The sequence below is a fragment of the Urtica dioica genome, chromosome 4 (assembly GCF_054948205.1).
Source record: "Urtica dioica subsp. dioica isolate 48M chromosome 4, U.dioica_male_clone48M_v1_H2, whole genome shotgun sequence".
Classification (NCBI taxonomy): domain Eukaryota; kingdom Viridiplantae; phylum Streptophyta; class Magnoliopsida; order Rosales; family Urticaceae; genus Urtica; species Urtica dioica.
Window position 1 is genome coordinate 48,410,748 of NC_142759.1, and position 26,700 is coordinate 48,437,447.

Here is a 26,700-nt window from a genome sequence, read left to right on the forward strand (position 1 = left end):
CGGTGCAATATTGGGCGTTCGAGGCGATCCCGGAGATTGGTCAGCAGTTCGGGAATAATGCCGGTGTTCGAGTACCGAGGATGAATTCTTGGTCAAGCACTCGAGTGATCACGCGCAAGGACGTGGAGAAGATTTTGCTCAAAAAAACGGTAATTTATAATTTTTAAAAATATTTTATAACTACAATTATCTAACTTATAAATTTTAATAAATTTTGTTGTCTTGTAGCTCGGTGTTTTTCAGATGTTGAGACCACGGACCGGAGAGCGCGAGTTCTTCGAGCTACTAGAGACGCAACTCAGTAAATCACTCTATCCGACTGAAGGCGAAGACGTGGTTGAGCCACGTAATATCGAGGAAGAGATTGACTTAGTAGAGTCAACGGCGAAAGAAGCCGGCGTGCTCAGACAAGACGAAGAGGAGAAGTTGTGGAGTGATGAAGACGATGACGAAGCCGACGTAAGTTCTAGTTTATTTATTAATTAGTGATTAATTTATAATTTATTAATTAGTTAGTAGATTATTTACTAATAAATTTTATACTTATATAATTTATTAATTAGTTAGGCTAGATTATTTATTAATAAGTGATTAATTAGTTTATAATTTATTAATGAGTAAGTAGTTTATTTATTAATACGTGATTAGTTTATAATTTATTAAGTAGTTAGTAGTTTATTTATTAATTAGTGATTAGTTTATAATTTATTAAGTAGTGATTAGTTTATAATTTATTAAGTAGTTAGTAGTTTATTTATTAATTAGTGATTAGTGTATAATTTATTAATTAGTTAGTAGATTATTTACTAATAAATTTTATAATTATATAATTTATTAATTAGTTAGTAGATTATTTATTAATAAATGATTAGTTTATCATTTATTAATGAGTAAGTAGTTTATTATTATTCATTTCAGTTCGAACGTCCCGATCATCCCACACCTCCCGCTCGTCCCGATCATCCCGCTCCTCCCGAGAGTCACGATCATCCCGCACCTCCCGCTCGACCCGATCATCCTGCTCCGTGGGCTTTGACGGAGAATATGTGGAATCAAATGACACATTCTCAGGCAACCGTCTTGAGAGCACTGAGTACGAACGGTCGCAGGCTAGAAAGAATGAGGCAAGATCAGGTTAGTATTAATTTTCGTTTAATAAATAAGTTTCTAATCAGTCGTTTCTATAAATGTTTAGTTTCTTATTCAGTATTTTGTGTCACAATTTATAGCTTGACATGCTTGAGAAGATAAACATCATGTTCGAGGACGTGACAGGTTTACCTCCGGGGCCGTTACCAACTACGCAAGCTGGTTCACGCCGTCGACATCGATCGCGTAGTCCTCCTCCTCCTGGTCCTCCTGATCCCCCTAGTCCTCCTAGTTCTCCTAGTCCTCCTCCACCACCTCCTCCTCCTCCTCCTCCTTCACTGCCGTCCTCTTCGACAAAGCCGCCTTACTCGACTTCATCGTCGAAGAAGCCGTCCTCTTCGACAATACCGCCTTCTTCGACTCCATCGTCGAAGAAGCCACCCTCTCCGAAAAGGAAATGTTCACGACGGCTCGATGTATTGGAAAAGACGCTACCATTGTCAACCCTAGCGCAGAAGAGGCTGAGGTCGGAAAGCGACTCAGTACGAACGCCATCTCAGAAGCGTCACCGAAAAGATACTTTTCCCTCCGATTTCACGGACCCGACGCGGCCGAAATACTCCTCAGAGGTGCGGGTAACGCCGTTCAGACCATTGAAGGAACCAAAAACTTCTGATTGGCATGACTGCGTGAAGTGGACCCGCACTTCTAAACTTGAGGGGAAGTTCTTGGGGCGAGTTTATGTGAAGGTCGCTGATGTGGAGACCGACTTCTTCAAGCTCCTATTGGAAAATGGAAAATGGCTAATAGATACGGTAAGTCGAATTACATTGTTTTGAATACGTTTATAAATAAAAAATTAATTAATATGTTTGTTGTTTCATACACGATCACAGCATATTGATGCTATTCTGGATATGCTTCGGAGACGCCAACGACAGTATGCGGAGTATCATCAAGACGTATGTGTCATGGATACCCGGTGGGTCCAAAACGTATACGGTCGTTATACGAAGCAAGAGGAGAACAAGAAGATAGCCGCAGAACAAGGCACAGAGGTGGAGCTCGTAGAATGGGATCACAGAGTCGTGTTGGACCCGATGACTGGCTGCAGCGATTCCCAAGTCATTCCGTGGACTAGAGCGCGAGAGATTTTGTATGTCGTCAACTTCAAGAACATGCATTGGTTCACGTTCCGGGTCGATCTTCAAGAGTGGACCATAACCGTCTTGGATTGCCAGAAAGATATTGCGCATATGCAACACAATTCAATTGATTTCAACACGATGATGGAGGTTAGTAAAATCTTATATACTCTCCTGAACTTTATGTTTATTATCTTACATTATTATAACATTATTATGTTAACGTAGAATTGGAGTCGAGCGTTGCCAACGGTTATGGCAGAGTCGGGGATGTACAACGAGCATCCAAAGGAGGAGCGAGAACTAGATGGCGGCCGAATTCGACTTCCACAGTTACTATGGCTAGTCGATGAAAAAGTGCCACAATGTGTTATAAGGTATGTAATTTGAATAAGAACAAGATTAAGAGTCTTTTGTGTATAAATTTTGTGGTTTTTTCTTTCAGTGGTGATTGCGGGATGTTCGCAATCAAGTATGTGGAGCACATCCTTGTTGGCGCGGGGTTCGATACACTTCTAAGCGAGAACATGAGGACGTTCAGGAAGAAATGGTCGACCGATTTATTTTTCCAATTAGAAGCGCGATGATATGTATTCATTAAATATTTGGATATTTGTGTGTCGTTAAATATTTTAAAATGTTATTTTAATGTTCGCTATGAAATTATATAATAAGTAGTAAATATAAATATAAACTACAAATATTCAACAAAAGACGTACATAAAGATGAAGTTGTCAACATAAAAATACGTCATAAATTCAAAACAAACAAAATAAAAGATAAATGTTGTCACTCTCTCCAAGTGCATGTCTTCCTGTTATGGCCCATACCACCACATTTACCACATTTGCGGTGAATAACAACTTTTTCGCCTTGCGAAGGATATCGATTGACCCTACGCCTTCCTTGTTTACTTTTCTTCGGTTGACCGGCTTGTTTCTTTTCAATTGGTTCTGACACCTTCATGTTCTTTATGTCATCTGGAACGTTCCATTGGTCTTCATTCCCAACAGGATATATGGATTCCTTGTACATCTCAATCCATGTCTCCTTCGAATAGAAAGGACTGCATAAAGAATAGATGTCGACACTCCTGTGTTGTGCAGATGCAATGGCATGCTCGCATGGGATTCCAAGTAGTTGTGGTAGCCCGCACGTGCATGTCTTTCTCAACAAATCAACATCAAAGTCACCTCTCTCGTCTTTGACATGACATTCATACATACCGAGTCCATAGGTATTGACGAATTGTGCCTTTCTATTTAGATGGGCGAGATTGTCTTGAAACTTCGGGGACAGTCTTGTATCACATTTTCTAGTCATTTCTTCTCGATCAAAAAACCACGTTTGGAGTGTGAATCTAATAAACTCAAGCAACGTGGTAATTGGAAACGTTCTAGCATTCCTCGTCTTATTGTTGAAGCTTTCTGCATTATTACTTGTCATTATATCGTACCTATATAAACAGTTACATATAAGCGACGTTCTAGTTAAAACACTTGTAATGACAAAGGGAAAAGTTTTAGTTTTACCGTTTTCTAGGGGAAAATGCTCTTGCCCACCGATCAAAACCGACTTCCTCGAGACACTTAGCCATCTCGACATCTTTTCTCCTCAATTGCTGAAAATGAGCTTTGAAAGCCCGCTTATTGAAGACATAAGCGGCATCATACAGTTCAATGCCACAATGATCGGTCTTGAATTTGTGCTGGACATTTAGTTTGAGATGATGGAAGCATGCTCCATGAGGGATACCGGGAAACACCACTTCGACGCCATGTATGATGCTAACATGTCGATCGGATATGAACACCAACTCTTCAACGTCTTCACCGATAGCTTCTCTCAACTTTCTCAAAAACCAAATCCACGAAGCATGACACTCGCTATCTACTACCCCGAATGCAAGTGGATATAATTGTGAATTAGCATCCATCGCAATTGCGCATAACAACTGTCCACCGTATTTTGTCTTCAAAAATGAACCGTCTAATGATATCACCGGTCGACAAGACTTGAATCCTCTACGACACGCTCCAATAGAAAAGAACGCGTACTTGAATCTATCGCCATCTTTCACAAACGCAGTCAGAGTCCCAGGGTTCTTCTGCTCCAACATGTATAGCCAAGATGCTAACTTCTGATAAGATTCTTCTGGCGTACCCCTTACGTATGAAATTGTTTTCTCCCTGGTTCTCCAAGCTTTCAAGTACGAGATGTCAACACCCCATCTTGTCTTGACTTCCTCTCTTACGTTATGTGCCGAATACTCAGCCATAGAGCTAATATTGTACTTATCTTTAAAGACGTGACCAATAACCCAAGGTGCAGCTCCTCTATGTCCTTCTGTTCGAACCACACGCGCACAAGAATGTCTACTCTCGTACGACGTAATCTGCCACATATCAGACCACTGTACAACACCCCTCAGCTTCCAAGTGCACATCTCATTTTTGCATATGACATACCATCTACTTTTCGAAGAGGATTTCACTCTAAACTCGAAATTATTTTTTAGAGCAAAAACATGAATCTCGTGCTTCATCTGCTTCTTGGACTCAAACTCCTTCCCGAGGTATATGTCTTATGTGCTACCTATTGCATTCAATGGTTATAATACATATAACATAACATTTTTCATTTAAGAATATAAGTATATCTCCTTCTTAATACCTGTCGAAGAATTTGGCAACTGACTTGGACCGTCATTATGTTCTTCCTTGACAAAATCATCGGTTGTGAAGTCGGGGGCTTTCCATGAGTAAGGCACGCAATCTGTTGGTGGTACAACTTTATGAGGGTTACGTGATGGTTCACCGTGTCCCGATGGTTCACCCTGTCCCGATGGTACTGTAAAATGTTTTACAAAATCTTCATATTCTTCAGTGTCCACGAACTCTTCAAATTCTGTTCCTTTGTCACAGTTGTGTCTATCATCTACGTCAAACTTCTCTTCATCATCCACATCGTTGTTGTGGTAGTCATATCTATCACGCTTGTATACTTCATCTATTCGACTGTTGAACACATGATTATCATCTCGGTCATTTGTAATAAGATTATGTTGTCTCTTGTTGAGTTCGACACGAGACAATTCTTCGTTCATCACATTTTTCCCTTTATCTTTTATTTTTGGAGTTAACGCCATGACTTCTTTCGATACCAAAGTTACACAAAGTGCATAACTTCTACGACTTTTATTCTTCGTATAATACTTAACGTCCATATCGTCCTTCAACAAAGCAGGCTCAATTGGCATATTACTCGCCTCATATGGAACTTCAAACTTTAAGTCATACTTTGATCTGTCTATATCGACTCTCTTGTACACCTTGTCGACTAACTCCATGTAGGTTGTCTCTTTCGAAACTTCAAGCGGAAATGTTCTCGCGTTTTTGAACACGTATAAGTGTCCATTTCTCTCCCACGTGCCGTTAACCATCAATAAAACTGCAAGAAATATCACAAAAATGCATTAAACTTTGATTTTTTCCAAACTCTTCGGAATTGGTCGGAACCGGTCGGAAACTGTTGGAAAATTGGTCCTGTCGGAAAATGTCGGAATTTGTCGGAAATTGTCGGAATATTGGCTTAAATTTCATCGGAATTTTTACATGAATTTCATCCGAAAAGGTCGGATTTCATCGAAAATAACATTAAATTCCGGAAACTTTAACCTACATCTACTAACTTTATTTTTTCTATACAAGCTATATGACTAAAAAAAAAACTTATATATCTGTGACATTTTTTAGGATTTCAATAATTCCGTTCCATCGTTGTCACTAATAAAACTACAAAATCATAACGAAAGTTTGTCAGCAAATTAGGTGATGGGAAGACATAATACATTTTGGCACTGTTGAGAACTTTTGCTGAAAATTCCTTGCGTATGTCACTATCTTTTGATTTCTATTTTCAAGCCAAACACCAAAAAGTAAGCTTCATCCCAAGAATTTGGGGATATCAAGAAGGTTCGTATTCTCGAGCTATATTGAATGTAAGACCCGACGTTGGTCCATATCTTTTATCCATTTAAACTTCTTTTAGAAATTCGAGTTAATATGTGAAAACAAACCTAGGTTCTAATTTTTTTTTTTTAGCAAAGAACTACTAATATTGAGTTTCGAACTTCTATGCATGGATATCATGCGCTTTGTATTAAAAACAGTTCCAATGGGTCTATATTATATATACACGATGACTTATTTCTAATCTTATTTTACAGATGTGTATCATCAGTTACACTAGACATGTACATATGTAAGGACTTTTTACGTTTTGTTGCAAACCAATAGATGCAAAAAGCCCTGCCACTGTGGCTGCTAAACCATTGAGAGGAGTGACATCTCGTTCGTCAAACTCATTAAATTGAATATACTTTTACCACTAATAATTTGTATATTAATATCTATATAGCACTTTAGTCTTTAAATTTGAAAATTAATATGATGTAATCGAATCCATAAAATATAACAACAATACATTAATTGATGATTTTTTATAACAAAAATATGATATTTACCCATTATTTGGAGATACATATGCTCACATTGTGTGAGCTGGGCTGGAACTCACTCGGGACATATGCAAAGAAATAACATAGTTTTAACTAAGAATATAGAATGGTATAAATCATGGGAAAAACAAATACATATATTTAAAAATTTCATGGGGACGTTCCGCGCTGCTCACATTGGACTACTCTTATTCTTACTCTATTTTTTGTGTATATAAGTCTAGTTCTAAAAAAATGGGATACCATCACCAGACCAAAGAAGTTATTATTATATGTATAAATAAATAATAACATTTCACATCAAACGGAAAACAAATTAATACCGTCATTCGATTCGATGTGGATACACGACTACAGAGGTTGAAATGAAGCCTCGCGTTTGAAAAAGCCATCCAAAGTCCAAACGTATACCGATGGGCACTGACAAAAATATGTCTATATATAAAATCATTATACGCAACTTCTATATTTTCAAGCTTTGGACTCCGCTTCTTCTTCTTTTCTTTTTCCTTTTCTGTTTTGCATAATTAAAGTTTTGGTTCATCGAATGTTGGAGTAGTATTTTAGTCGTCGTTGTATTATTATCATTGGTCGTCATTTCCAGTCTTGACTTCTACGTCTCTTTTTGCTAGACGTTCAATTAGAACGGTCACAAGCTTAATTTAGATTAGCTTGTTAGTTAATGCCTATTGAATTTAATTCGGTAAGAGCCAATTCAGAGTCTGGATCACTCTTAAAATATTATCCAACCGATGATTTTGTGGTATCTAGCATAATCTAGTTGGTAATTTATAGATTCAATCCTCACCCTTACGAATATAAAAAAATAACGATGTTTTTTTTCCTAGACATGAAAAAGTACTTTCTCTATTGTGGAATAAGAAGCTTTCGAATCGGTAATATTAATTTTTTTTTTTTTTTAACGCTAGCTATGATATAGAGATAATGTCTTAATCAATTAATTCCAAGAATATAGTTTTTTTTTTTTTTGTTTGCATAAAAATAAATAAGGGACGCTAGCCCGAGAACTTCTCATGAGGTCATTCATGCTAGTACTAACTTTGACTTCGGAGTTCTGATAAAATCCGGTGCATTAGTGACGGTATGATCTCATCCTCCTAGAATATAGTTACTATGATATTGATTTACGCTTCCACTATTTTGTAAGTCAAACTTTTTTTCGTTTCTTGTAAATTTTCAGATACTCTGTTAAACATTATTTCGTCAGAGTGTGTTTTTGTGAGTTGTTTGGTGGAAGACTACTTATGTTGGCTCGAAAAATAGGATCTCTTGAACTCGTCCAACATTTTGCAAAAAATAAAAAATAAGACTCCCGCTTCGGTGGAAAATTGCATAAAAAAAATTGTAGAACCATTCTCCATAAGACTGGAAATTCCAATCCTATATTTATTTCATTCGGATTTCTTATACAAGATTACTTAAATTTTGAAGCTACTTGCAAGTAAAAAAAAAATCAACTTAAAAAAACATTAATATGATACTAAATAAGACTAAAATTGGTATTATTTCGTCCCGTCTGTAAAATAGAAATATAAGGGAAAACACTTATTTATTAATAAAGAATATTGTGATTTTTAAGGGTAAAATAGTATATACATAAATACTAAACTTAGTTTAAGATGCCTCCTCGAGATGGTATTGCGGATTAAACTTGTCACAAATGTCTAAAAGGCGTAGTCTGAGAGAGATTTGGTGAGCACATCGGGAGGGTTGGGGTGTTTGTTGAAGAGTTTGGTAAAGGAAGAGGTGTTATTGAGATTGAGTTTGGGCATGAAATTGATAAGGTAGAAGGCCATGGTGAAGTAGGGCAAGACCGGTTTCTAACATGTGGTAGTGGATTGAACATATTCACTGCTATTATTAGTGTCAAAAGTGTTTTCATCATTTATGAGAATAAATTTTCTACAATATTTTCATAGGTAATAAAGGTGGATTGAACATGAGATTTTTTTTAAGAGAGGGTAAAACCAAATGTATTTTATGAAGTGGTCAACAAAGATAATGTAATACTTAAAAGCCATCTAACGAATGGACATGAGAAGTCTAAACATAAGAATATAACATCAAGAGGAAACAACGAGGTAATAGTACACTACTACAGATAACACTTTTAGAAGCAACGATAATCGACGACGGTGAGAACAGAACCGGAGCAAATAAACATAGGTTTGGAAGCGGCAAGCAGCGATATATGCCATCCAGCGGCTAGACATACCGGCAGGCGGAAGACGATGCGAGCGAGCGGCTAGCGGCAACTAGTTTTAGGAACGAGCAATGCTCTGATACCATACAAAGAAACACATATACCACTACAAGGGTAGAAGAATAAATGCATAAATACTTAATATAGCCTAATACAAAAGTCCGATAGACTTTAAAAATGTGATTTTTTTTTCTGGTTTCGTAAATAGTACCAACAATACGAGAAATAATATCCCGCACGATACAGTATGACCAGTTTTACAAAAAAATGGTTTCTAGGTGGAGCTCGTCAACGATTTCTAAGTCGGAAAACCAACAAAGGCAAAATTGTACAAATTTTAATCAAATTTGTGTTTTTAGAATTTTTAGTCAGCCGATATGTTTAGCATTCCTATCTTTAAAGCGGTAATTTCGTCTTTTTCGCTTTCATATTTTTAGGCTTTAGACACATATCTACAAGTCTATAAGTTATGTTATGCCACTGGATCTGTGTTGGCCCAACCTGCCTTCCTGGATTTCATTGTGCGCTGCTATTTGGGATGAGAAGGAGATGGATAAGAGTTTCCAATGATGAAAGCAAAAAAAGGGGCAAATTTCGCAGACATACCCACGAGTCTTTTTATAATTTGCATATTTAAGTAGATGCCTAAAAACTATTAAAATAAATAAATAAAAAATTGGAAGACTCTTACGCCAATACGCATTGCCCTAGTGTTACAAATGCTTATTATATATCCATGTACTTCAGTTCCGTTGATCGTGTCTCATCTTCAGTTTGAGTTTATTCGAATAATTTTCATCCTAGTTTTTTTGGTGAATCCAATGTTGTTTGAGATTAATGCTATCACTGGTGTATCTGACAAGAAACTATGGCCAGGGCCTCTAAAAGCAAACCGATAACAATGAAAATAAATGCACGAGACACTAATCAGGGCAGAGCACCAACAAGTTTTTAAAAAGAGAAAAACAAGAGACAACTGAAATCAATACATTACAATATCCATGGACAATTACTGCTACTAATCTTTTGTTTTAACCTAAGCATAAGGGATTCCTTGAACCATTTTCTGACCCCCCTACTCCTTTTTAGCTGATATACCAAAACTCTTGATATTGAATTCGATAAATAAGAATACACTATAACTACATACAATAGCCAAAAAATAAAAGTTTGATCTTTCCTGTATCAGTGGGATGTGGAAGGAAGCTTCCAGAAGGTTTTGGTGAGGACGAGGATTTTCTCTCTCCCGTGGGAATCGGGTTCTTTCGGGTGTACGGTGGCAGTCCATTTAACAGCATGAGCAATGTGAGCCACTTTCTCAACCACCTCCGGTGAATCTCTCACCACAACTGTTCCTTCTGGACGCAATATCCGGTCCATCTCAACCATTAAATCCACCAAGTTACACCTACGGCCCGAAGTCGACACATCATGAAAATTACGAGAGCTTTATGTGATCACATTTAGAACTGAACGATGAGAAATTTACCTGTACTTATTTGAACCTGGGTGCTTTAGGAGTGAATCGATATCGGTTACATGAATAAAGTCGTAAGTCCGAGGGTATGTTGAAAACGGCTCACACCTGTTATAGGCATTGCAAGGGAGAGATCACATAAGATTACCGTAAGTATAGAGAACGTAAGTGCAAGTGCACATACAGACACAAAAATCATTTACCATTTATCAAATCACTACCTTGTCAACTTTTCTTTTTCTTACCTTGATACATCATATTGAATAGTGTGGATGATATACTTTTTCCATGGCAATAATTTTTTAAAAATGCTAATTCATATACAGAAAGACGTTCATGAAAACTGTACCAATCATGGTAGACTCCGATTAGGCCTCTGTCGTATATTACGGATAGAGTTGAAAGCTTCTGAGCAGGGACAACGTTCATAACCCAGACAGGGTCAGATTCAAGGGCTGCCGCAAAACCTCCTAAAAATGCATTCATATCCATGACATTGCGTACAGCCGTGGTTCCAAGCTTCAATTGCAAGGTATTCTTGTAATAAGAAACCCTTCTTGCCCATCTCCTTGTGTCCGCCGTGAACACATCGATACCATTTTTCATGACCATGGCTCTTGAAGGTGGTTTTGTTAGTCTTGCTGGCCACTTTGGAATAAGTCCTACAGCTACGTCTCCCTTAACAGATGAAACCCCAGTCACACATTTCTTTAGCTTGAAGTACCTACAAAATGACACAACTGTTAACATTGTGTATCCACAAATAACAAGCAAGACAGTTAAAATTTGGCAAACTTACGTTGAGCTTTGAGGGAACTTACCATGCAGCACTTGGATCATTCGATTTGTCACACAGTTCAATCCCGAAATCATTCTGATTTGGAAAGCATGAATTTTGCACGGGCTTTTTCCAGACGGCTGTGTTTCCATCAACAGCAACCAGTTCGTAACACAATGCTCTTGCAACAGCCTGGAGATCTGCCCATTCCTTGTCTTGATTAGCCCACTCAACAGGAGGGCCAGAAATTACAAAGTAACCACCCGGGCGAAGTAGCCGGTCAACTTCCATGAAATAAGTTGCATCTGCACATAAAGAATCATTCAAAGTAAAATTAAGTGGCAAAGGTATATATATTTAAGTGTTCTAAACTTCGGGAACTGTAGGTGTGATAATGCAACTCACTATAGGCAGTAAAGGGGATGAGACAACGTGAGCAATGCACCAAATCAAATGAGAACGCAGGATATGGAAGACGGCGAGTGCCAAGCATGGCAACAAAAGCCGGAACCCCTCTCTCTAGAGCAAATTGGATCTGTGATTTGTGTGAATCCCGTGGTGCGAATGACATTGCCAAAATGCCTTTTTCTAATAGATACCCACCAAAACTAGCAACCTATAAAACAAATTGCTTCCAATCATGACCAAGAATAATAATTTTGGGCGATTCGGAGAGAAACAGGAGGCAAGAGCATACCCCACAGCCCATATCAAGAGCAGTCCTTAAGGTGCCTTCACTGATAGGGATGTATTTTCCAAGTTTTTCAATGTATTGCACTGCTCCATCCGGGAACATGGTTCCGCCACCAGGGAAAATGAAATATGGACCTTCCAGTTTCATCCAACCTTGATGACCTTTCCTCTCTGCAATTTTATTGTATGGCATGTTGCTGTGCCATATCTACAAGCATGATAACGGTATATCAAGATAAATTGGTCGATGACAAGGACACTTCATCATTTATTCAACAAAGTGGAATTCTACAGCGCAATATTTGGCACAACACCAACGCCCTCAATCAAAGGTGGCCAACCCCTCACATCTTAGGGGCTTATAAATTATCATCCATGGAAACTCAGCTGATCTCAATGAAATTCCTTGTGAAAATTTTTCATCAAGATAATTGAAGTACTTATATTGCTGCCATTCATTGCTTAAGAGCCTAACAATAACATGCTCCAAATCTCTTATCATAACCAGTATTCAAAACGTAAATCCAACCCATCTCACTTAAAAAGTTAATAATCTACGCTATATACACCAGAAAAGGAGAAGAATGCCCAATCAGTAAGTAGTAGTAAATTTGTCTCAGTTTTCTTTTAAGCCACAACGAAACTCGAAGGAGTTGGCCATTTCGGGTAATGCAAATATACAGTCTCGTGATATTTTCGGATTCAGCTAATTAATAATTAACAAGGAATTTGATGACATGCCTTTTCCCGCTACATAAGTCACCATGATTACCAAGCCTTAATAAACAAAAAACGCAAATCACCAAAAAAATTTCTCTATACAAATTTTAAAAAGAAGTTTTCACCTTGCAAATTTTTATAACCATAAATTTTACATCTCAAAGACACCAAACTAAACATAGTCTAACGGAAAGAAAATGCATGGCCTAGAAATGAAGTATCAACAGCGTTCTATTAGTAGTCAACTTGCAAGGAAGTTATCACATCTACAAAGTTCAAAAATTCTAACTTAATCTAACGCGAACAAAATCTAAGGACCAGAAATGCAGTATCCGATGTAATAGCCTCCTATTGCTAGTCACTTTTAATGAATTTATCACATCCTGATATCTAAGCAATTGATCACATTCACACCCAAATTCACCACAATTCACATATCTACACAGAGAGAGAGAGAGAGGGAGAAACCGACCTTGTGCAAGCTCTGTGGCCATGGCACGGGAACCTCGTAGCCGTCCGGCGGCGGGATGAGGCAGAGCGGAGTCTCCTGCGGCACAGGGCAATGCCTTTCCCTGTAGAAGTTCATATCGCGGCTGAGCTGGCTGTTCCGCCGCGGATCCTCGCACGGCATGTGATCGGCGTCAGATTCCGTACACGCCTCGATCACCTCCGACGCGGCGTCTCCTCCAGAAAATCCGCGCTCCGCCGCGGCGATGATACGGCTCCGCTGCATCGGATCGGACTTCATGAGCGTCTGCTGGCCGGAGGCGGCGAGCGAGTCACCGAGAGGCGTGTAGACGCCGACGAAGAAGAGGATCACCAGGCCAAACAGCGCCGCCGTGACCACGTCCAGGAGTCGCCATTGCCTCGGGCTCCGCTGCTTCGACGGAGGAAGGTTCAGGTGTCCCATTCTGCTTCAGATCTGGCTCCGCCGCGGTTACCGGATTCGCATCCGAAATCGGCAATGGCGATCCAAAGTCGATGACTCAGAGAGAGAGAGAGAAAGATAATGGCTGTTTGTTCTATTTGAGTGACGGTGAAGAGTGAGATATTTGAGGTTACACTGATTAACGTGATAAGAAAATAAATCGGATGTTTGTAATAATACTAAATATTTATTAATTCATTAATACAATATAGAAGACGCATAAAGTGACGGTGGGGGAGTGTTTATTAATTTATTTATTCTCGCCCCTTTCTTTGTGTGTGGATGTTATATTATAACCGAGATCGACAGAAATAATAAACATCACACGTTAAAAATACGCAGAAAAGAGAAAATTTTACGTCTACGTAGTAGCTTTAACTTTGAAAATAGTGGATGACACCCATACACATTCATATGACACTTTAAAGATGGTGGAGAATCTAATTTGCAAACTAAATGTATAGGTTTCAATCGCAGATCATTATTATTCATAATAATTAATGTATCCGACAAAACAATAATAAAAAAAAACGGTCTTTCCCTTAGCCTACTAATTTTTATGATTAAATATCCGTATCTAGGATAAGATTCAGGTCGGAATTGAATTAAGAAATATAATAATTAAATTAATAAGTTTTGTCAAATCAGGATTCAGTACATTAACGCGGAGTGATGGTTTTTATGGGGGCTTCGGGGGTATGATGGTTTTGATTAGGGATAGCAAATTCGTATTCGTGTCGTAATCGTGTCGTGTTTATCGTATTTTTGAAAATATGAGATAGAACCAAATCCGACCATTTATTAATCGTGTTTGAAACTTAGATCCAAATCCGACCATTTATTTTTTTACAAAACCATATCCATTTAAATTAAACCATTTATTAATCGTGTTAAATGGTTAATTTAATCGTGTTTTAATCGGTTTTACTCATTTAGACATTAATTACATCTACATTAATTACATCGAAAAAATGCGTTCTTCATTGCTGAACTCGAAGGAGAATCGTCACTCCTTCCATGACATTTTGATGGAGGAGTAAACACCTACCATTGACACCATTAAAAATACAAATTTCAACAAATATAGGCTAACACAATATATATATATATATATATATATATATATATATATATATATACAGTGACGGACCCACTAAGGGGCCAGGGTGGGCCAGTGACCCCCCTGAAAAAAAAAAAAAATTAATGTACTTCTGAATTTTTATGGGTTGTGGCCTGTGGGCCAATGATAGTTGGGATTAATTTTATAGGCTTGGTCAGAATTGGGCTTATTATGGACTGGGTATTATTTGGCTGATTGGAAATTTGTGAAGAAGCGGTAAACACCTTTCTGGTCGCTGGTTGTTGGCGAACTGGGTATTATTATGTTCGCTGGTTGTTGGCTTGTGCTACACACTTTTCTGCTTTAGAAAGAAACTCAGGCAACTTCTCAACATCGAGGTCAGAGGTAAATACAAACCATTCGAGTATCGATTTGCATATTTTTTATTTTATTTTCATTACCTTATTGAAAGCTTTTTTGTGTGAATTCAGTGGAGTTTTGTGACGACTTTTCGACTTTTGTCCGGCTGTTGTGCGCTGGTTCAGGAACAGCGTGAATCGGAGATCCGAAACTTCAGAGGTTCGTTTTTTTCTTTCCCTCAATATGATCTTTGAATTATGACTGGTTATATAAGCTCATGGTATGGTAGGTTCATAAATCCTGTGAATGAATGGTTTATTGATCCTAATCATAGATTGAGATGGACAAAGAGAGCATATAGAGAATGGTTGATACAGAAAAGAGCTCTCTTCATAGTTTATATTGATATGATGCTTTGTTGATCATTTAATGACGAAACTAATTTTTGCCAGGTGACGGCAGAGACTAAGGAATGGGTTTAAAGTTAAGGAAACTAAATAGATGTTTTTTCTTAGGTTGTATGTTAAAATCTCATGTAAATACCTGTTTCTCCTCCAAATCTTCAAGCTCATAGATATCCATAGCCAAGTACATTTTCTGTTTTGTTTGTTTGTTTTGTCTGTTTTTGTGGCCACTGTAGGTTTTTAGTTTTAAAAAACTCATCCAGTCTCTTGAACATATTATCTTTGAGTAGGGCACAAGTCACAAGTGTTCATAGTTGAATTATAGATTTCATTCTCTTATCAGCTCATTTATAAAGTTATTTATACATATTATATTATACTTTGTAAAATAGGCATGTTGAAGTTTTTGAAGCGATCATTAGACTCACCAATTCCTTCGGGGAAAAATGACGATGAAGCTAAATTGAGGAAAGATGAATTTGATTCAACAAACCTCGAGGCGGATCCCGGAAAAAGAATTCCTATTTCGGGTTACCATCCTAATATTCGAGACGATGTGCGGAGAGCATACATACTAAAAGGTCCTTGCCAACCAAGTCTTGTTTGTTTTCCATTCAAAAATTATGGAGAGAAGCGACGCCGTTTCAATCGCGCATGGTATCTTCAATATTCTAATTGGTTGGAATATAGCGAGACAAAAGATGCCGCTTATTGCCTTTGTTGCTATTTATTCAAATCAAACATGGGTGATCAAGGGGGCGGGGATTGTTTTGTTGGTGAAGGGTTTACAAATTGGAAAAAAAAAGAAGAGAAACTTGACGTTCATGTTGGAGGCCACAATAGTACTCATAACCAAGCTTGGAGTAAGTTCGAGGCACTAAGAGATCAAAAACAACATATCGAGCATGCTTTGATGAAGCAAACTGATCAAGCTCTAAGAGCACATAAAGTGCGATTGAATGCATCGATTAATTGTGCTCGGTTTCTATTACGACAAGGGATTGCCTTTCGTGGTGATGATGAAACGGAAAACTCAAGTAATCAAGGTAATTTTCTCGAGCTTTTAAAGTTTCTAGCTAAGCATAATGATGAAATAGATTATGTTGCTTTGAAGAATGCTCCTAAAAATCACAAGTTGACGGCTCCAAGCATTCAAAAGGAAATTGTAAAGGCCATAGCCGATGAAACAATTATGATCATCAAGAAAGATATGGGTGATTCATACTTTTCTCTTTTAGTTGACGAATCTCGTGATATTTCGATGAAAGAGCAAATGGCTATCGTGTTGCGATCGATTCATGAATGACAACTTGATCGTGTATGTTGAGAAGGAAATATCTGATAGCATCGACAATGAAGTAATTATAGAACGTTTTCAACTTATGAAAACTCGTCGGATGCAATTATAATATGTACGTTGCTACTTAATATTATGTTGTTTATCTTCATATATATGTTAAACTTTTTGTTCGGTGAATTAGAAAAATATTGATTACATTTTTTTGTTTGTGCCCCCCCTTCTATGAATTTCTAGATCCGTCACTGTATGTATATATATATATATATATATATATATATATATATATATGACCATAAAAATTGAAAAATAATTCAACTATGCTTAACACACAACTTAGCACATAATTCAATTAAAAATGCCTACACATATTCTAATTTCAATGATAACCAGAAAACAAAATTCTATTATGTCCAATTTGTTGAACGATGTCAATTCCCACACAGAAAAAACACAAAACAAAAATTAAATGATATTGCTTGTTGAAGTGACCTATCTATTATGAGATACAAAATTAAGAAAGGATTAAATTCAAAACTAGAATCGATATCATAAGAAGAGAAATTTTACATTCTGTTGAAAAGTAGTCCAGTCTCTTGAAATAAGCATACGTGCAAAACACACGGTTAAGGATTGGCAATCCATCATGACTCAATAGCAAAATTATAAGGATCGAATATAATCAAATTGTTTTTTTAAGGATATATCACGATCTCTTTCTCGTACGTGTACTTGAAGGGTTTGCATCGTGGGATCGGCCCATATTCACCCGTTATTATTGCAGTGCACCTTCCCAATCTAAATGGGAAAGAAAAAAACAGAGACTCAAATGTGATGTGTTTTATAAAGTAAGAACAAGTGTGAGAACTCGATACTTTTAACGCGTCGAGCAATATTGCCTCGTAATATGTTCAATAAAACCGTTTCAGAGATATCATCTGCATTATGTCCGGTTGCGACCTTGTCCACTTTCAACAAAGCAGCGCCGCGATCAAGTGCCTATAAAATTTATACAAATAAATTAATATAAAAATCATTTTCTTCAATACAAAAATAGAGTCCGAAGTTTTTTAGCTGTGTTACAAATACTAAGAGGACACGCAGAGATGCTAAAAACGAAGGTTTTTTTTCTTCTTTTGATTATATTTCCTTCAAATGTAAGGTTAGAGGCAGAATAACCAGATAACAGACTAGTTTTATAATTGATTTATTTACCTGGCGGCGAAAAACACCACAAAATGTGCAATTGTTCTTCAGAGTTCAGACCAATCATCTTCACTATTTCGTCCATAGTCCATCCGTACAAATCTTTGTACGACACAATCTTAAGGGGTAGTCCATACTGAAATAAAGACAGACAGGATTAGAATTACACATTTAAAGCCAAAATCGCAAGCATAACAAATCTGTTTTTTTATTAGAAACAAAAACAAAAACAGAAAGTCGATTGTTCTTACATGGATTTAAACTGTGAACTTTAAAAAAAAAAATTAAATTGTTCTTACCTGTATTTCGTTTCGTTTGACGGTGTCAGCCGCATAGAGACCAAAGTGACCCCAGCCACTCTGCCTCTCCTCGAGCGCATCAGTCGCACTTTCCCGGACTTGCAAAAATCATCAAGACAAACAATCTCAAAGATACATGAATAAACAAAATCAATCAAAACCCAGCCTACATGATCTGATCTCTATATCGTGAAAAGCCTAAAAACTAACCCCTTATTTTCTCAGAATCAAAATATCAAACATATGGTATGCATTACTTAATCGTCTTTTTTCTAAAACATTCTAAGTTACTGAAACAAAGTTACAATTGATAAACAATAAAAAATAACAGCCCAATAATAAGATTAAGGTTTTTATCCATATTTCCGAATCAGATACCTTAAAATCTGTAGCACAAAATGTCACATCCAAAGTTTTAAACTTTAGCTTTACAAAAAAAAAATTGAAATACTTCGAAAACCCAATTTTTGGTTTTTAAATCATCATGGAACTCAAATCAATTTTCGGACTTTAAATCAAAACCCTAAAAAAATTCCTTACCTCGTGCAAAAGACGAAGAACACCCCGAGCTCAATCCTTTCTCTTCCTTGGACTCACGCCAAACACTTCGAGAAGAAGAAAACCGTGCCAAAAAAGATGTTTGAAACCTACAAGAAATTCAAAGAGAAGACAAGGAAAAGAAGACGTGCGACGTACCTCACTTGAGCATCGACGACGTGAAGAAGCTCCTTTGGCCACTCTCTCTCTCTCTCTCTCTCTCTCTCTCTCTCTCTCTCTCTCTCTAGCGCTTTCTTTATGCTCCATGTTTTTTCTTTTGTATTTATATTAGGCGGTGCTTAGACAAACAAGGAGGATATAAAATTTAGTTATTCTAAAATTTTAATGATTCTACCGCCCAAATGAAAAACAAGGGAAATTTCCCTCTTTTTTTATATACCCACTGAAATTTTTATGCCCAAACGAAAGAGGGGGGAAATATTCCTAAATGAAATATTTAGTGACATTTTTTTAGGTTTAAACTATTTTTTTATTGATAGTATTGGATATAAAGTTAAAAACTACAATTTTAAATTTATATATAATCTCAAATTAATTTAAAAAATTAATATTTATATGAAATCTAAAAACTACATTGATAAGGTAAAGTGAATTAATGATATTCTTTTAGGAGAATTTGATAATCTTAAATTTGGTGTTTTTGTTTTTGATAAAAATTAGATATTGAATTCGAAAACAAATGGAGATAATAAGTCATTTTACTATAATTTGTGATTGTTCGATATTAACTAAATTGAATTGAAATAAAATAAAATTACATACGATACGTTATTGCGAGACTATGTTATTATGATTGTAAATTGTGAATTATGATTGTTCGATACGAATTAAATTGAAATTAAATACATTTGAATACGATACGTTATTATGAGACTATTGTCATTGTGATTGTTGGATATGATCCAATGACATAATTGGTATGAGAACACCACTAGACATACTAGTTAAATTAGTAATTGAAAACAACTAATTCAATAGATTATTATTGATCTCATGAAGTCAACTGTTATACTATTGACTATATGTTATCATACGTGAATTGATATTGAATATACCTTGTTTTCAACCTCAACATATCGAAATTGATTGAAAATTATAAGTTGTTTTACAGCAATTCAAATTTTAATATATGACATAACAATTCTTTTTATTCCATCATATTTTCTAACAGCAATTTTATGTTAATGGTTATAAATTTACAATTTTATGTTCTGTTTAAGTTTGGCTTATTGTTATAATTTTATATATTTTCCTTTATACTTTTAATTTTAGATCACTTTTATTTTATAGGGAAAATAACACATTTATACCCTGTGTTTTAGTGAAATGTCGAGTTTAACCCTCGGTTTTCAAAAATGTCGAGTTCATACCCTCTGTTTAACTAAAATGACGAAATTATACCATATGTTTAACTAAAATGACGAAATTATACCCTGAAATGAATAACAACGTCACAAATCTCCCTTTCATTGATATTAACTCTTATATAAGAAAAACCAAATCAAATCTAAATCAGTGCTCTAACTTCCAAATTCTCAATTTTGAAATAAAAATAGCCTTAAATTGAAATTAAATAATAAAACTCGTACCTCCTAAGAAATGACTTCATTCCGCGTTCGAATTGTAACTTTAAATCCTGGATTCTCTATTCGAATATGCGATTTTGATGACTATCAACTATCGATGTTTACCCATTTGCATCTTTCTGTGTTCTTCACGATTAAGAGATTGTTGTTTATTTTTTAGTTTTTAAATAAATTACATATATGGCGCGAATGAATAAAGATAATTGGTGTTTATATATAAATATTATAGTCAACGTCAATGAAAAATCAATAAAAAGAATATTTGTGACACTGTTGTCTATTTCAGGGTATAATTTCGTCATCTTAGTTAAACAGAGGGTATAATTTCGTCATTTTAGTTAAACAGAGGGTATGAACTCGACATTTTTGAAAACCGAGGGTTAAACTCGACATTTCACTATAACACAGGGTATAAATGTGTTATTTTCCCTTATTTATATTAATAATTTTACATATATAATATTAATCGTGTTTAACTGGGTCGTAATCGTGCTATTACTCGTAATCGTATTAATTGGGTCATATCCGTGCGGGTCGTAATCGTGTTTCGTGTCGACCATTTAATAATCGTGTTAATTGGATTTTAGTCGTGTTACCGTAATCGTGTCGTTTTGATCCATTATTTAATCGTGTTAGCGTGTTCGATCCAATTAAGAACCGACCCATTTATTGAGATCCAAATCCGCTTTAAGTCGTGTCGTAACCGTTTCGTGTTTCGTGTCCGGACCAAATTGCCATCCCTAATTTTGAACACGAATTTGGGAAGATCGAACAAATAAGAATAATGTGCCGTCGACACTTGAATTTCAGTCAAATTGGCAAAGCAAAAATTGAAAATATCCAGTCAAACTTCAGACCCCGAATCTAAGAAATTTATTGGGCTATAGTTTTCTTCTTAAATGAAAATAAGTTTTAACAGCAAAACAATAAACAGACAAATCTCACCAACAAACCATTGCGTGATCAATCATCAAGGATAGATGGATTGCGTAACCATTTTCTTTAAATTGCAAAATAGGTAAAATCCTACTGGTAGGCATTGAACAAAGTGCAGTTTTAATAACAGCAATGGATTGATCAAACAAAATCTAATATCCAGCCTTTGGACATTGCATTGATCTGGGTGAATCCAGTACTGAATGTCACGGCAACATCATGGATCAGCCAAGAAAATTGACTTCACAATGAATAATATATGTATATATTATATCACCTTTCTGTATAAGAAAAGGATAGCCTTTGTGACCTCAAAAGTACTCCAGAACTACATTGTGCAAAGCTGAAACCTCAGAATTCACAGTTTCCTCGACGACTTGCTGTTGAAATCATGCTTGATGAGATTCGCTCTGAGCAACATTGACCTAACATCTCGGTCAAATTCGCTTCCTGTCTGCAAAACCCGTTGGAATGTAGCGTTCCTTTGATCAGCGTGTCTCGCGTATAAAACCTTGTTGTGGGAGTCAATACGAGCCTGCAAAGACACACGATAATGTACCAAATGTCTCTGAACGGACAATTAAAAACGATGTTTATGCGAGTTGCATTTTAATCTCTTAACTATTTTTGGAGCAAAATGGCTGTTGTAGCGTTTTAATCCTCTTCTAATTTATTTTATTATGAAATTTAACACCTAACTTAAAACAAGTTTTCGAAAAAATTTCATTAAATTTTCATGAGCTGATAAAATTATAGGGAATTCCGATCTTCAAACACGAAATAAAGGTTGAACAATCCTGAGTTTTTAGAGAAAGATTTTGTTTTCATGATACTTTTTAAAACTACGTGTTGAATAAACTTAAATAATAATAGTTAATATATATACACAGATCTAGAACTGATATATGTATATATGTATTATATATGTACATGTATATATGTATATGTATATGTATGTATATATGTATATGTATGTATATGTATATATGTATGTATATGTATATGTATATATGTATGTATATGTATATGTATGTATATGTATATATGTATATGTATGTATATGTATGTATATGTATATGTATGTATATGTATTTTAATGTATATGTATGTATATGTATATATATATATGTATATATATGTATATGTATATATATGTATATGTATATATATATGTATATGTATATATATATGTATATATATGTATATGTATATATATATATGTATATATATGTATATGTATATATATATATGTATATGTATATACATATATGTATATGTATGTATATGTATATATGTGTATATATATATGTGTATGTATATATGTATATATGTGTATATGTGTACATGTGTATATGTGTATATGTATATGTATATGTATATGTATATGTATATGTATATGTTTATGTATATGTATATGTTTATGTATATGTATATGTATATGTATATGTTTATGTATATGTATATATATACACATAGACAGTACGTGCATAGGTTATAGTGGTTCCACTAGTACTATACCTGGATCTGATTCTCCGTTATCAAAGTTTCGAGCTCTTTCTCAAGCCCTGCAACGGTGGTCTTGAAAGCATTTGCCATCATGTTCATGTCAACAGACACAAAAGGATGTGTGTACTGGATAATGGCCTTGTTCCGGATCTGATCATACAGTGTCTCAACGTGGTCATGCAGATGTATATCAAGCAACAGGTTTGCTTTGAGATTGCCAAGATATTCCAAACAAGACGCGTAATGACTGCAATTTTTTAGAGAAAAATAAGTAAGCGAGACAAAAATATTGGAACAGAGTGATAGGTATATTGAAATCTCAAGACTGTGTACCAGCTTTATCTATTTCTAAAGCTACTTGAAGCACCAGATTGAAAACCAGCAGGATATACAAGATTTGTAGAAATTTACCTCGAGTAGAAATCATGGATAAGCTCCCGAACTTCAGGCACCAACTCTAAGAAATTCCTGAAGTTAAGATTGTCTATAACTTTGTTCTGCCATTGCAAAAAATTAATTAGAAAAAGGATACACGAGTTCTCTAACGACTACAGAAAAGACATTTTAATAAAATAAAATATAAAAACTATCTAACAAAGAAACTGTAATACATGCCTTCAGTTCCGTTCGATCGAAACTCGCAAGTGCACAAAGCCCACCATAAGTTGCCACATCTTGAGACGCAATTACCTCATTGTAGTGATTACCCAATTCAGGACTAGTTTCCAAGAACTGCATCGTACCAAAGTAAAAGGGGAATGTATTAGCAAGGCATCGCCTCTACAATGCTCTTTTGAACATCTCGATATCAATCAGGTGACAAGACTGAAAAAAGACCAAACATATATACGAAGAATATGGATTTAATGGCCTAGCAGATAGCAATGGAAACATTTCAGGTGCCTAGCTTAGGATAATTGTTAAAGTTTACAGCTATTCCACCAATCAAGTTCAAAACAGAACAGATGTTATCTCATCAACATTCTCAGCTATTTAGTATTAGGGACACAACAGAGATTACTAATCATACGATTAAGCATTATTCTCGAATAAACAAGTTAAAAGTTCCGATACAATTGAAACACAAAGATTATCACCAGGCAAAGAAAATTCCGGCCATCAAATCATCAAGTTTGCACTGTCTGCAACCTAATATTCTGCAAGAGGTACCCTAAATTAACTGGGAGAATTCTTATTATATAAAAGAGTTTTTGCAGTTCGATAAGTGAACAAAACGTAAGGTTTTCATTAGATCCTATCAGGTACGCAGTTAAGGTGCTAGGCCCTACACCAAGTGCATCAAGTTTGAGTTGCATTTTCATTGAAATTGGCCGCAATAATCTTTAAAATAATATGTTGTCGTTGTTTGACACAATTATCCTTAGAAAGTCAAAGATGAGGAATCAGCACAACTCTCAGAAATTCAAAACCATGTTACATAATCTGAGAACAGGTGTTTGATAACATGTCTATACTACATTTAACCGATATTTCAAATGAGCCCCGGCTAACAAAGTTGCAACCATTATGACATACAAAGAAGACCTTAATAATTTTTTACTTAAAAAATTTAATTAAAAAAAAAAAAAAAAACAACAACAACAACAATAATGACTAACAAACCTTACGAGCAGCAAGCTTGTACTTTTTGGCCTCCAAATGAGCCAATCCAGCTGCACAGCGAATCTTTGCTGTAGTAATTGGATCGAGGGCATCGTGCGATTGCTCTGCTTTGCTAACATAGCTTGAGACATGCGTAAACTGACCCATCTCAATGCTAACGAGAATTGAACTTAGACACATATGAATAACGTGCTTTGACGTAGTACAATAGTCGCGTGTTCGAATATAATGCTTAAAGGCATCCCCTAGAGCACCGTGAGCATAATAAAAGTCTCCAAAGTCATTATAGCCCATTCTTATACTTTCTTTGATGAGATTCGTCTGCACACAGTATTATAAGAGAAAATATGCTTCGTTAGGACCATGATAACATACAACAGGATATATAAACATTGTTGGCTCAAACATGAACAACAAAAACATACTATCATCCAATAAGATCAAATAACTAGCACATATCAGATAAAATCCAATGCCATCAAAGAGGAACAAAGTCTAATCAATTGCGATTAGATCAACAAACATGATAGATGATACACACAATCATAACTACTATCGTAAACGTTGTAGAATCTAAAGTCACGAGAATCCAAGAAATTACCTCAATTCCCCTTAATATTTCTTTTCTACTCAAATATCAATACTCATGGTACCAAAAGGTGACTTACATAAAACAGAAAATTCAAGAAACCAGCAGAACGATGACCTGCCAAAAACCCCACTATGCCTGAGCAGTTAAACAATTAGCGCATTATAGGAATTCAAGCAGACCGACATGTCAGTGATTTTAATAATTGAGAGTTGTTCGTCTCAAATATCTGAATGCATAAGATAAAGTTAATTTTCTTACCAAATTGACGACTATCAATCAATTGTTACATAACTTCAATCAATCGTTACATAACTTCAGAATACAACATAATCCGCGACAACAAATCCTAGAAATAGAATGTCTGGTCCAAAATCGTAAAACCAAGTCGGAACCATAATAACACTACGATAGCTCTTCAGAAAGACATGGAAATTACCTAAACAAACATCAGCCATCCTAAATGGGCAAGCAAACGAAATCAACTTTCAATTTCCACAGCATAGAACGAAATTCACAACGTAGGAGATACTAGAATCTGGAGAGACAAAAAAGAAAGCATACTCTGTAGGCATTGAGCTCGTTCTCAAGCTTCTCTTTCTTCTGCTCGGCGCGGCGGTCCACGGCATCGCACCAGGAAAGGTCCATGGCGTAGTCTGGTCCAAGCCTTCCATCAATCCTCTGGACGACCTCGCGGAAGAGCTGCGTGTTCTCGCCCTTCTTGATCCCGTCGTAGGCCATTCTCAGAGCCTCTAGCTGCATCGTCTGGTTCGCGCCACCGCACCGGTCGGCGATGAAGATCAGCCGGACGATCTTCGTCCTCCCGGAGTACAGCGTCGCGTACGCCTCGACGTCGAGCTGCTCGCCGCTCACGATTGGCCGGCTGCGCTTCCCGTTTTCGCCGCCGTTGGCGTAGATCTCGTCTTCGATCATCGTCCCCGAGGGTTCGTCGCCTTCCATGGTCGGAGGAGATTGAGACTTAGGGTTTGCTGGTTTTTGGGAGGGGTTTCACTGGCAGAGTGGTGAGTAACATCTGTCGTTAATCTCGATTGTTCTCTCAGGACATCCAAGCGACGTCGCATCACAACTTTGAAAGAATCGAAAAAAAAAAAAAAAAAATTGTAAGGAAAAACAACCGGAAATGAAATGATGGTGGAAAAATATAGTTACATTTGATATTAAAGATTTAAAGCACAAATTATAGGAATATAACCTCTAAATTTCAACATATAAATTTCAAAAAATTATGATTTTTAAAATAATAAAATCCATCATATATATGATGTTGGGCACATACCCATAAAATTAAATTAAATTTCATAAGAAAAATAATTAAATTTTTAAATTTTTGTGAGGTGGACCCAAAAAGCCCATATTTCTGCAAGCCTGATTTGCGGAAGGTATGGACCGAGTCTACATCACATCATCTTTTAAGTGTGACTCTCGAGTCATCTTTCAATTAAGAAAAACACTTTTAAGCTTAAAAAAGCTGATTGACAAGAAAAATTCATGAAATACCCACTTTTCATAAAAAAAAAAATCTATTTTTCAATTAATTTCTAAAAGCAATCCGTAAATAAAGAAAATAAAACCTTATAAATATGGTTACAATCTAGAAAAATAGATTTAATTATAACCATAAATATATTCTTTGAATCTTTTATTTTACAACTTTTAAAAATTCGAATCTTTGATTTTAGAA

General features: G+C 35.9%; 3 protein-coding genes and 1 pseudogene across 4 annotated transcripts; 1 reads left to right on the top strand and 3 right to left on the bottom strand.

Moving 5' to 3' along the window:
- Positions 1 to 9,926: 9,926 nt before the first annotated feature.
- QUA3 (S-adenosyl-L-methionine-dependent methyltransferases superfamily protein) lies at positions 9,927 to 13,749 on the bottom strand. The gene is made up of 7 exons (XM_089611986.1): positions 13,119 to 13,749; positions 11,931 to 12,134; positions 11,639 to 11,849; positions 11,277 to 11,538; positions 10,805 to 11,179; positions 10,468 to 10,563; positions 9,927 to 10,386 (listed from the first exon to the last, which is right to left on the bottom strand). Exons 1-7 carry the CDS (start codon positions 13,554 to 13,556, stop codon positions 10,164 to 10,166), a joined length of 1,809 nt encoding a protein of 602 aa, XP_089468112.1. The 5' UTR covers positions 13,557 to 13,749; the 3' UTR covers positions 9,927 to 10,163.
- On the top strand, positions 13,656 to 16,704 carry LOC149401759 (uncharacterized). The gene is made up of 5 exons (XM_089610880.1): positions 13,656 to 13,661; positions 14,843 to 14,910; positions 15,002 to 15,032; positions 15,126 to 15,213; positions 15,791 to 16,704. The coding sequence occupies exons 1-5, from the start codon at positions 13,656 to 13,658 to the stop codon at positions 16,702 to 16,704; spliced, it is 1,107 nt and encodes a 368-aa protein (XP_089467006.1).
- Positions 16,705 to 17,390: 686 nt separating this feature from the next.
- On the bottom strand, positions 17,391 to 18,454 carry LOC149401760 (cytoplasmic tRNA 2-thiolation protein 1-like; annotated as a pseudogene). The gene is made up of 5 exons (XR_016296330.1): positions 18,442 to 18,454; positions 18,201 to 18,298; positions 17,911 to 18,037; positions 17,564 to 17,694; positions 17,391 to 17,493 (listed from the first exon to the last, which is right to left on the bottom strand). The product of XR_016296330.1 is annotated as a cytoplasmic tRNA 2-thiolation protein 1-like (transcript).
- A 2,755-nt stretch (positions 18,455 to 21,209) lies between these two features.
- Positions 21,210 to 26,100, bottom strand: FUS6 (COP9 signalosome complex subunit 1). Its single transcript, XM_089613230.1, has 6 exons — positions 25,563 to 26,100; positions 24,410 to 24,730; positions 23,402 to 23,518; positions 23,198 to 23,283; positions 22,799 to 23,033; positions 21,210 to 21,815 (listed from the first exon to the last, which is right to left on the bottom strand). Exons 1-6 carry the CDS (start codon positions 25,956 to 25,958, stop codon positions 21,639 to 21,641), a joined length of 1,332 nt encoding a protein of 443 aa, XP_089469356.1. The 5' UTR covers positions 25,959 to 26,100; the 3' UTR covers positions 21,210 to 21,638.
- Positions 26,101 to 26,700: the final 600 nt, after the last annotated feature.

Bases quoted from the DNA above. Each gene is read 5' to 3' on its own strand.
- QUA3 (XM_089611986.1), bottom strand. From the start codon at position 13,556: ATGGGACACCTGAACCTTCCTCCGTCGAAGCAGCGGAGCCCGAGGCAA. The intron at 12,135-13,118 runs GTCGGTTTCTCC...TCATGCTTGTAG, and splicing joins GGCCACAGAGCTTGCACAAG to ATATGGCACAGCAACATGCC. The intron at 10,564-10,804 runs GTACAGTTTTCA...TGCCTATAACAG, and splicing joins ATCGGAGTCTACCATGATTG to GTGTGAGCCGTTTTCAACAT.
- LOC149401759 (XM_089610880.1), top strand. The intron at 14,911-15,001 runs GTAAACACCTTT...TTTCTGCTTTAG, and splicing joins TGGAAATTTGTGAAGAAGCG to AAAGAAACTCAGGCAACTTC. The intron at 15,214-15,790 runs GTTCGTTTTTTT...TTTGTAAAATAG, and splicing joins GGAGATCCGAAACTTCAGAG to GCATGTTGAAGTTTTTGAAG.
- FUS6 (XM_089613230.1), bottom strand. From the start codon at position 25,958: ATGGAAGGCGACGAACCCTCGGGGACGATGATCGAAGACGAGATCTAC. The intron at 24,731-25,562 runs GTATGCTTTCTT...TACTGTGTGCAG, and splicing joins ACGAGCTCAATGCCTACAGA to ACGAATCTCATCAAAGAAAG. The intron at 23,034-23,197 runs GTAAATTTCTAC...AAAAAATTGCAG, and splicing joins ATCCATGATTTCTACTCGAG to TCATTACGCGTCTTGTTTGG.